Source organism: Rhamphochromis sp. 'chilingali', assembly GCF_963969265.1.
Source record: "Rhamphochromis sp. 'chilingali' genome assembly, chromosome: 13".
Lineage (NCBI taxonomy): Eukaryota > Metazoa > Chordata > Actinopteri > Cichliformes > Cichlidae > Rhamphochromis > Rhamphochromis sp. 'chilingali'.
In genome coordinates, this window is record NC_137940.1 from 10012589 (window position 1) to 10023866 (window position 11278).

The 11278-nt window shown below is 42.6% G+C and overlaps 1 protein-coding gene and 1 pseudogene across 4 annotated transcripts; both read right to left on the reverse strand.

Moving 5' to 3' along the window:
• Positions 1-608: 608 nt before the first annotated feature.
• LOC308408358 (TBC1 domain family member 2A-like) lies at positions 609-4073 on the reverse strand (annotated as a pseudogene). The gene is made up of 7 exons: positions 4035-4073; positions 2675-2875; positions 2364-2564; positions 2156-2276; positions 1886-2071; positions 1140-1261; positions 609-810 (listed from the first exon to the last, which is right to left on the reverse strand). The product of its transcript is annotated as a TBC1 domain family member 2A-like (transcript).
• On the reverse strand, positions 3258-9673 carry LOC308408543 (uncharacterized protein). 3 transcript variants are annotated; one of them, XM_080900877.1, is made up of 5 exons: positions 9362-9673; positions 8223-8303; positions 7338-7495; positions 6855-6912; positions 3258-5916 (listed from the first exon to the last, which is right to left on the reverse strand). In XM_080900877.1, the coding sequence occupies exon 5, from the start codon at positions 5355-5357 to the stop codon at positions 4368-4370; it is 990 nt and encodes a 329-aa protein (XP_080757003.1). In that variant the 5' UTR covers positions 5358-5916; positions 6855-6912; positions 7338-7495; positions 8223-8303; positions 9362-9673; the 3' UTR covers positions 3258-4367. The 3 variants fall into 3 exon arrangements, with proteins under 3 accessions (XP_080757003.1, XP_080757002.1, XP_080757001.1); XM_080900876.1 differs by having other exon boundaries at positions 6855-6909; positions 8216-8303; XM_080900875.1 differs by having other exon boundaries at positions 8216-8303.
• Positions 9674-11278: the final 1605 nt, after the last annotated feature.

The window sequence follows — 11278 nt, forward strand, 5'->3', positions numbered from 1 at the left end:
GCTGTCATTTCTGCACAATGCACTTTACACCAGATCAAAATAAAACACTGTGAGGTCGTTCTAACCGGAAGCCCAGAGAGCTTCGACAATGCAGCACAATGCCCTGAAGCATCAGCATCAAAATATACTTCAAGTACCAAAAAGTACTCATTGTGCAGAATGCCCTATTTTTGAATAGCTGGACATTTAATTACTTTATCACCAGCTGTGACTACAGCTGATAATCAACCATGTTTCATAGGGATGTGACTACATTTAGAAATGTCACGCATTTTTAGGTATAAAGCAAAAGATGCAATGAAATAAATAAGCTATCACATATTAATCCAAATGAATTCACTGAAATACATCTGCACATTTCTGCAGCCTGACTTATTACACACGTGAACACAGTACACATTTGTTTACTGCAAGCTTGTTTCAGAGATGTGATGCAGTTAAATCTGTATGCGTCTGTTTCCTTGTAGTGTTAGTAGAGATGGTGAACCTGACACAATCCTGTGTTTGGTGTGAAGGAAACCAGTTAACAGCCGGTTTAGTAAAATTCTCTTGAACTCATGGAAAACTCATCGTCGTCTCGAAGTGAGCAGCTGAAGCGTCCCGTGTGATCAGAGGTCCTCGTCGTCCTCGCTCACCATGACGTCGAGCTCTTTGTCTTTTCGTACGACGCTCTCGGTGATGAACTCCTTGTGCTGCTCCTCCAGCTCACGCAGCTCCGCCTGCAGGCGCTCCAGGTGGAGCACTCGCCGGTTCCTCAGCAGCCGGCTGGGGAATGGGTTCATGTCGTTGAAGGCGATGCTGGTCAGCTTCCTGCATGGACACACGCAGGTGGAAAGGACTCGATCACCAACACAGAGGAACTGGAAACTGATCAGCTTGAGTGTTTCTGTTTTATGCTGCTTGATACTTCAGGTACTGCAGTTTGAGCAGGAAATACTGGACTGACTGGACCACATGTATCCGAGAGCTGCAGATACTTAAAAATCTTTAAATCGTTGTTACTGTGATCAGGGAAATTTAAACTTCTCACAAAATTTCAGTAAAAAGGGTTTGAAGCTCAAAGATTCAACAGCTACATCCGCTACACTTCTGAGAGTGTAACAGCTCGTAGATTAAGGCGGGTGGAGGCGAGTGCGTACCTGGCATTGGAGACGGTCTTTGTGAAGAAGCGTAGGTACTGGTAGATCTCCACGCTGTCGTGAATCTTCAGGATGTCGTCCTCTTTGTATTTGAACAGAGCCAGAGTGTATCTGAAGATCACCTGCAGCACAGACACGCATTTCATAACAGGACACTCACGCCACACAATTAATTGGAAACTTTGAGGAGGTGAGTCATAAAATTACTCTTTCAGTTGTGGTGCAGTTGGGCCCTTTACTCATTACAGCTCTGATCGATTTCCAATAAGCCACTTGGTTCCTCAGTTGCCAGATAATATTAACTTACTTGGTAGTTGAGCTTTAAGTTTAAATTAAACTTTTGGGTTGGATCTACGTGGCTGAAGCTGTTGTCAGCATTTATCCCTGTGTGGTATATATTTCTGTGTCTGAACTGTGATTTTATTTCCTGAGACAAACGATGTAAAAGCTGTGCTGCATTTGTCACATTGCAGAAACAAGCCCAAAGCCATTGTCCCGCTCATCGTCTGGATTTACGCTGCTTGTGGTAGACTGTGAGGTCGTTACTAGAATGATCTGCTTTCCCACTCCTATTTCATGTCACATGACAGTTCCCCATGCTTAGTAAACAATGTCTTATTACTCCTAAAATGTAAATAAAGACATCTAAAGGTCAAAACAAAATCATTTTTGTTTCCATGGACACTACTGTGGTGCATTCAAGTGTTGTCTGCATTTCTGTCATGGTGTGTTCGGGTGTATGGTACCTTGGTACCCTCATACAGGAAGGCGTCCCACAGAGGCATCAGGATGTCGCTGGGCAGACTCTCCACAAAAACCACCAGGAACCAGTTGAAGGTGACCAGAGAGACGTCAATGTTGTGATCCTCAAAGTGAGATGCCAGGCGAGGAAGCTTCTCCGCCATGAAGTCCTTCAGCACGCGCTGGTCCGCCTGAGCACAAAGACTCACAGAGATCAGCCTCACTGATCACTAAAACAGATCACAGCAGGCAAGCAGGTGAGTGTGTCTGCTGACCTGAGAGGCCACCAGATTCTTGGTGTAGTAGTCCTGAGGCATGATGGCTTCCACCACTGCCACCAGACACCAGAAGGCGTCTTCGTCACTTTGGAGGACCAGCAGAGCGAGGGCCGCTAACCTGTGGACATTCATGGAAGGTGAGGTTCTGCCTGGAAGGCGGGTCCACATAAGAACTCAGATATAAAATTTATACTTTTGTTCTGACCTGTTGAGTACCTGGCAGTAGCCAATGGCAGGGTTATGCCCGGAGAAGGCCAGAAGGATGCGGCGGAGCTGCTGGAGGGCAGGGCTGGAGGGCGGGGCTGGACGGCGAGGAGAAGTGCTGATTGGTCGTCAGGGTTCGGTGAAGGTCCAGCTGGACCTGCCTGGAGGCAGCATTAGGAGCTGTCCGACTCTTCTCACACAGCTGGAAACAGAACAGGATTACTGAGTGCTCGCCAGCATTCCCAACAGGAAGAAGGAGGAGCCACCTGTGCTCAGGTGCGGATAAAGCACTCTCTCTCTCTACAGCTGTACCTGCTGATAGCGTTGCATGTGGCACTCTTGGCTTGTCAAAGTTCTGGCTCGGACCAAACAGCGCCACACTCTCTGCCGATACTCCCGAGGGACGCCTTCACGCACCAGAATTTTGAGCTCAGGTGAGATGATGAAGTCATCGTCGGACCTGCCTGCAAGGTACTGAGCCCAGCGGCTCAGCAGGGGGTGCTCCAGACCCTCCTACAGAGACAATGATGTATGATATAAAAAGAGGATAACCATTATCTGTTAAGCATTATGTTACAATTTAACATAATGTAAAATTGTAACATTGTAAACATAATGTTACAATTTTACATTATGTTACAGTTTAACATCATATAAAATTGTAACATTATGTTTACAATGTTACAATTTACAAATTGTAACATTGTAAACATAATGTTACAATTTTACATTATGTTACAGTTTAACATCATATAAAATTGTAACATTATGTTTACAATGTTACAATTTACAAATTGTAACATTGTAAACATGATGTTACAATTTTACATGATGTTAAATTGTAGCTGTTAAGGGTGGTGAGTTAGCGAACCTAGACGCGGACTTCTCCTTTAAGTTGAACAGTGTCTTTATTTACAGTGAAGCCAAAATCAATCCACAGTTATCCACAGTGCAAGTCCCTTCAGTGCTCCTCTCCCCGTCTCCCCTCGTGTGTCCACAAAACTCCCTAGAATCAGTGAAGTGTCCCCTTCCGTCTCTCCGTCTCGATCGCGTCCAGGCTTATTAGGCAGCTCAGAGTGGCAGCACTTACGGGTCGGAGGTAACAATCGCAGCGGAGAAAAAGCGGAGCGAGAGAGGAGAACAAAAAAACACACACACACAGGTCGACCGGTCGGGGCACCGTCCGACTCTGACAGTAACATAATGTAAAATTGTATTATGTTTACAATGTTACAATCCCTACCCTCACCTATGGCCACGAGCTGTGGGTAGTGACCGAAAGAACGAGATCGCGTATACAAGCGGCAGAAATGAGCTTCCTCCGAAGGGTGGCTGGCCTCTCCCTTAGAGATAGGGTGAGAAGTTCGGCCGTCCGGGAGGGGCTCAGAGTAGAGCAGCTGCTGCTCCACATCGAAAGGAGCCAGCTGAGGTGGTTCGGGCATCTGACAAGGATGCCCCCTGGGCGCCTCCTGGGTGAGGTGTTCCAGGCATGTCCCACCGGGAGCAGGCCCCGGGGCAGACCCAGGACACGCTGGAGAGATTATATCTCTCGGCTGGCCTGGGAACGCCTTGGGACGCTTGAGCGGTCAGCAAAAGTCGACTTCCCCCATCACCCACTCATTCACAAAATTTCCCTCGGGCCGTGAACAGGTGATATAGCAATCACTATTACTGACACCACGTGACCCAAAGCTACGCCTATCCACAACATTCCGGCCCCTAATTATTACATTTTTACAGTAATAATTACACATCCAACACCATAACTCACAACACACACTTCATCATATCACAGACACCCAGTGAGACAACATAACATACTCAAAAGTCCACCAAAGTTATTTTCTCATGTCTTCTCTTCTTTTCTTCTGTCTGCACATGGTCAGTCAGTCATAGGCCAGAGGTTACCAGCACTTAGCCTAAATATAGTCAGTCTGATGTACATCTCATAACATTAAAGTCAATTCAAAGTTAGTTATGTCACACTGTGTCAAAAATGTCATAGTCATGGGTCAGAGGCCTCCTGAAGAAGGCATATCTTTGTGATGGGTCTGCACACATGGCTGGTTGGGGTCTTAATCCAGACCTGACGCACAAGCCCCCTTTCATCTGGTGCAGCTCCGGTGACTCTCCCAATGAGCCAAGAACCACGAGGTGCAGAATCATCCACTATAAGGACCACATCTCCAGGAACAAAGTTACGTTTAATCCTTCCCCATTTCTGGCGCTCTAATTCTGTGACTGGGACTCTCTTTGCATATCCTCTAGATATAAGATCTGTCATGAAGGCAGTGTAGTCTTTATGAAAGTCTTTATCTCTGATGAACCTTTTCTTCAAACCTAAGGCTCGTTGCTCAATTGCACAGTTGTCAGGCATTCTTATGTCTCGGTCTTTTAGTGGCAGGGCAATGCTGTAGTGCCAATCCCCCAAAGTCACCATCTTGCTGGCCAATTCCAGGAACTTCAAGTCTTCCTTTGACAGCCCCATCTGTTCATCATTGCTGCTCTCAGGAAAATCCATCTTGAACTGCTGTTTCCATAGCTTGTCCAGTGTGACAGCAGAAACTCTGTTGGCGGTAACTGTTGCCAAACATCCTGGCCTTCCACAGCATTCTCGATTAAGTGGCCCATTCACAGTCCAGCCGAGCACAGTCCTAATGGCAAAGGGTCCATCACCTACACTCCGGATGACCTCCAAAGGTTCTAGAGCTCTGGGCATATTCATGCCAATCAAAAGCTCAACATTGGCCTTAATTTCTGGCAAATGAACATGCTTCAAATGTGGCCAGTCAACCAGGTCCTGTTGATTTGGGATGTTACCAATATCTACAGGCATTTTATGCTGAGTGAAGAGGTTAGGCATATCACAGTACATGTCACTGTCCAATCCAGCAACTTCAAGTTCAGGTACAATGAAACTGTCCACCACTTTCTCCTGTCCCATGGTGCGCAGGAGAATCTTTGTCCTCCTCCCAGCAATATTCAGCTTGTCCATAAGACCCGCTGTACAAAAGGATGCTGAACTCCCTTGGTCCAGAAAGGCATACGTTTCCACTATTCTTTGACCTCTCTTTGATTTTACTTTAACTGGCACAATGGCAAGCTTACAGTCCTGTTCACCGGCCCCAGTAAGACCACTAGTCTGGATCGTAACAGGAATGTTATCTGCCTCATTATTAGGTTTGATTTCATGTACAGTGTAGTGTAAGCATTAAAAGATCATAAAAGGAAACACTAACATTTATGTGAAACTAATTGTAATAAAAAAAATGAACAGGTGCTTTATAGATTTAAAAGAAAGAATCTGAAAACAACACTTTTTTGGTCTGAGTGATCAAAGTAGAAAACAGAACTGATGTTCAAGAACAAACCATAGCTGCACTAATATTACACATCTCCATTGTTGTGGTGAACAGACATGTTGCTTTTAAAACCACATGCAGTGTGTGACCGTGACTGTTCACTGAGACCATGAACGCCACTTCGCTGAAGCCTTCGCCTTCTTCTTCTTCTTCTAAATTGGAAGCAGAAGGAGCACGAGCTGCTTTGATCTACTGAAAGGAAAAAGCAGAATATCTGAGTTGAAACCAGTCAGCTGAAACCAGTAAGACAGGAACAAATTCAATGCAGTGTCTCAGGTGGCTTAGCCTGTTACAACTGTTGATACAAGCTAAATACAGTTAACACACAGTGTCAGGGAGCTCCAGTGTGGGAACTAGTGGCTTTAGGTTTGTAGTCATTTAACTTTCATCCCTTCATTCATTTAATTCAGGAGGAAGAAATGTCAGGTGGGTGCAGGCTGGTTACATGCATTTGGTCCCATGCTGTCTTTAACTTGGTTCACTTTATGGCTGGGCTGTATGTGGGCTTATATCATGTTACTTGGGCAGGAGTTCCTGTCCCCTGTTAGACTTAGAAAGTTTCTCCATAAGTAGAGCTTCTAACTCTTCTAGCACATCTGTGGCTGACAGCTTTTTGGTGGCTCTTTTTACCCCACACTGGTTGTGAGTGTGTAAATAGCCCCACTAGTTATTTTGGGTTGCAGTTAACTTGGGAGGAAGAGGTAGGTCTGCCATGACTAGATGAATAACAATTATCTGGGATACATAAATTTCATAATGCATGCATGTATCTCTATAAACCTGCCTGAGGGCTGCCATTTTTTACATTCAGTTATTTCTTTGTTGAATCTAAATAATGAATGTGTTACAGTTAAACTGACACTGATCAGTGTAAATGGCTCATTGGGACACAGAAACCTTTAAATTAAACCCTATCACCTGATATCGAGTGTCAAACAATATCAAAGCTGTAAAAGCTGTTTACAGTCAGAATTTATAAAACTATGATTGTAAATAAATTCAAACAAGTGAGCTTTTCTCTTTGTGCTGAATATCAACACTGTGATTTCTTAGACTGTAAGCTTTACTTTAGCACAACCAGTTGTAGAAGCTGCCACTCCAAATGTCTTTTGATAACAAGAAAAAAATACCTTTTCAGTCCACGGCCTGAAGTTCTTCTCTGACATCTTCTGCCATCGGCTTTGTCTGCTGGTTTGAAGACAATAAACCACAAAAAGATGATTTAGTCACTTTGTCTGCGTCATGCAGCTCGAATGTGTCGTGTAACGATGTTGAATAGCTGTCGTTATCCCTCTGCTGTGTCAGTAGGATTGTACTGTACAGCATCTCATTGATATGTGAGGAATGCTAATGTAACACGATAACAGACTTACATCATTAAAACATAAAGGGCAGGAGATATTTAGATATTTTTATATTTATATTACATTTTATAGCTGACGGATATTACTAAATAGATAGAATTTACTAAATAGCTGGATGAACATGAAAAATATGACTATAATAACAAATGACCATGAGAGCCAGTAGAATTAATTCAACTGGACACTCAAAAGACGTCCTTAAATGCTCTTTAAGTGGCGGAACAGATGAACAAACAGTTAATCGCTTACTTGAGATGAAATCTGCTCAGCTACTTTGAAAACAGCTTCTAACTGGTTCATCCTTTAACAGGATGACTGCTCAGGGGTAAGGCCATCATGCAGTCCAGCAACCTTTATGGTTCTGCTTTGATTCACCAGGAACTATTAGGGAAACCTTCCAGCGCCTCCTGTGAAAGACACAGGCATAAACACACAAACATTTATTAACATGTTCCACAGTGTTCCAGTTTGATTTTCTCATCCTGTGGACAACAACGTACATGGATGCAGGTTTATTGTTAACTTTTGTAAGGTTTATTTAGTGAACATATCCAGCTGCAGCTCCACTGTGATCCTGAACTGGATAAGCACTTAAGAAAATGTGTCAATAAATGGACATACATCAACTTACTATATTTATCCAAACAGACGGGACCAATAATGCTTCACTGAGTTAGAGACTTTAATGTCTCTTCTATGTAAGAATGTCTCGTGCTGATATACCTGCAAACTTGACAACAAAGGTTTTTCAGACTGCATGTAGCTCTATGTCAGCTCACACATTTACATTTATGTCACACTTATTTCTGCTTTCCCATTTTATAATTATTACTTACATTTTGATTAGATACCTTGAGTTTGTAAATGATCAGATTACATAATTGGAATAAAATGTATCCAATTCAAGGTTGCGGGAGGATGAAGCCTATCCCAGCTGATACAGGACAAAGACAGGCTGCCAGTTTATCGCAGGGCTAACACAATATGTGTAACAGAAAATCCACTTAAATGTTTGATATTTCTTATAATAATCATAATTATGACTATTATTTAAAGGTTTCTTTATAAATACATTTTGATTTTTTATAACCTCTAAAATATAAACCTGAGCTGTTTCAGATTCTGACCTCTGACCTCACTGCAGCTCCCTCTTGGAAGTATGTCTGCTTCTTGTCCCCAGTGTTGACCACCTGCCCTTGATATCACGTACTGTACCTGAGGAACAAAAAAGGACAAACACTTGCCTTCATTTAAGAAGTACATTCATACAGAGGTAATCTATGGAAACACACTAGTTCAACCTTTGGGAGAAATCAGTTCCTGTGAAACATTTCTGTAAATTAACATCATATGGAGAATGAATGAAATGAGTTCTTCCGGTGACTCAGCAGTCAAACACTGACAAATGAAATCTAGTTAAACTATTAAGCATATTTGCTCTTCTGAAATCTGTGTTAAACAACAACAAACATAAATTAGTAACAAAAATACAGCTGAGTAGATATTACAAACCACCAGCAGCCATAATGCTAAATTTTAATCTTCAAATGTTTCTGAGCCGTCTTCAACCTGCTTTTAACACATTAAAGTCCCACAGTCAATGCAGCCTGACTCAATCCTAGATGTTCAGCACACAGAGGTACCGTTTGAAGTTTAGTGTTAACCTGAGTCACTGATCATTTGCAGTATTACAGAGTCTGGCAGTCTTTGCATGATGTCCACGTCACTATAAGTTTCTAGCTGACTCTCAGGTGTGCCAGCAGGAAAGAGTAATAATAATCTGCATCCTGAGGTTTGTCATGCAGGATTAAATTTACAGTGGCTTTGTTCACACAGCTAGGATTGTATTTTACACTGACCCTGGGTCAGTATAAGTATCATACAGTTTAAACGAAGCACTGAAACTTGCACATATTTATTACAGATGCACTGAAGCTAATCGAGATATTTGCTGTCAACCTGTGGCTGCGATTAATCACTTTACTGAAAACTTTATTAACTAGTAACTTCATCAGTCATGACAGAAGCTAATATTTCTGTGCTAACATCGTTTAACCAGTAACAGCTTTCCTCCAATATAAGCTAACGTTTACACCGTAACTTTAAGCTAGCACCATAAAGACGGTAAAACACATAATAATATCTACAAATGCATCTTAAAGCTCTTATATTAGCACTCGGTGTATTACTAACATAACCACATTAACATTACTGACACTCGCTGACTTTTAATAGTCATTCTATAAATGCTGTCCGTTTAAATGGTCCTGTACCTGTACACACTGCATATCCACCGGATTCCAGCCAGAGTGGATTCTGGAGTCTTCCACGCTCCTGTTAGTGATCCTCCATCTGGATGGATGAGAACAACCTTCTGAACAATCTAGCAGGTCTCCTTGGGGGGCACGTCTCCCCACCCCCCAAGCGAGGGCCGTGGCACTGAAACTGCCGGCTGAGAGAAGGCTTGAAAAAAAGGACATTTATCATTTCTTCTTCGGCCACCTTTTTTTCTCATCGTTTTCCCAAAGTACACATTAAGCTTCTTCTGCAATAACACACTAATTACACATGGAAACCTACCTACTTCTTTCTTCATCACAAACAATTACACTTTCTGTAAAGTGCTTTCAATAAAACAGAAAAGAAAAGTGTGTTTTGTTTTGTTTTGTTTATTCAAGATCTGTTCACATGTACTTAGCAAAGGTGAGTACACAGCATGAGGAAAGCCAAAAGCAAAGAGAGCGTATGAAGGTAATATTGAAGTAGGCTTCGTTTTGAAGTGGTGAAAGGCAAAGGCATGAGTGTAAGGTAATAAGGGGTAATGAGAGAGATGAAGAGCGGGCGGAGGACTTGGCTCGAGCAGGAAAAAGCAAAAAGGAAATGCGAGTGCGTTTCCCCGCCCCCCGCGCAGGGCCGTGGCACTGAGTTCGTGGGGGGTTCGAACTGGCGGAGTTCTGTAGCAGAGTCCCCGCCACATGTCATAAGCCAAACGACCGGCCGAGGGAATACTTAAAAAAAAGGACATTTATCTTTTCTTCTTCGGCCACCTTTTTTTCCCATTGTTTTTGCAAACTACACATTAAGCTTCTTCTGCAATAACACACTAATTACACATGCAAACCTACCTATTTCTTTCTTCATTACAAACAATTACACTTTCTATAAAGTGCTTTCAATAAAACACAAAACAAAAGTAGCTTTTCTTTTCTTTTCTTTTTTTTTATTCAACATCTCTTGATTGTGATTGTCGGGTAATAAAAGCTAATAAGAGAGATGTAGAGCGGGCGGAGGACTTGGTGAGAGCAGGAAAAAGCAAAAAGGAAACGCCAGTGCACATCTCCCCGCCCACCAAGCAAGGGCCTTGGCACTGAAACTGCCGGCTGAGAGAAGGCTTGAAAAAAAAGGACATTTATCATTTCTTCTTCAGCCAGCTTTTTCCCCCATTGGTTTTCCAAAGTACACATTAAGCTTCTTCTGCAGCATTATCACACACTAATTACACATGGAAACCTACCTACTTCTTTCTTCATTACAAACAATTACACTTTCTGTAAAGTGCTTTCAATAAAACAGAAAAGAAAAGTGTGTTTTGTTTTGTTTTTTTTATTCAAGATCTGTTCACATGTACTTAGCAAAGGTGAGTACACAGCATGAGGAAAGCCAAAAGCAAAGAGAGCGTATGAAGGTAATATTGAAGTAGGCTTCGTTTTGAAGTGGTGAAAGGCAAAGGCATGAGTGTAAGGTAATAAGGGGTAATGAGAGAGATGAAGAGCGGGCGGAGGACTTGGCTCGAGCAGGAAAAAGCAAAAAGGAAATGCGAGTGCGTTTCCCCGCCCCCCGCGCAGGGCCGTGGCACTGAGTTCGTGGGGGGTTCGAACTGGCGGAGTTCTGTAGCAGAGTCCCCGCCACATGTCATAAGCCAAACGACCGGCCAAGGGAATACTTAAAAAAAAGGACATTTATCTTTTCTTCTTCGGCCACCTTTTTTTCCCATTGTTTTTGCAAACTACACATTAAGCTTCTTCTGCAATAACACACTAATTACACATGCAAACCTACCTACTTCTTTCTTCATTACAAACAATTACACTTTCTGTAAAGTGCTTTTAATAAAACAGAAAAGAAAAGTGTGTTTTGTTTTTTTTATTCAAGATCTCACATGTACTTAGCAAAGGTGAGTACACAGCGTG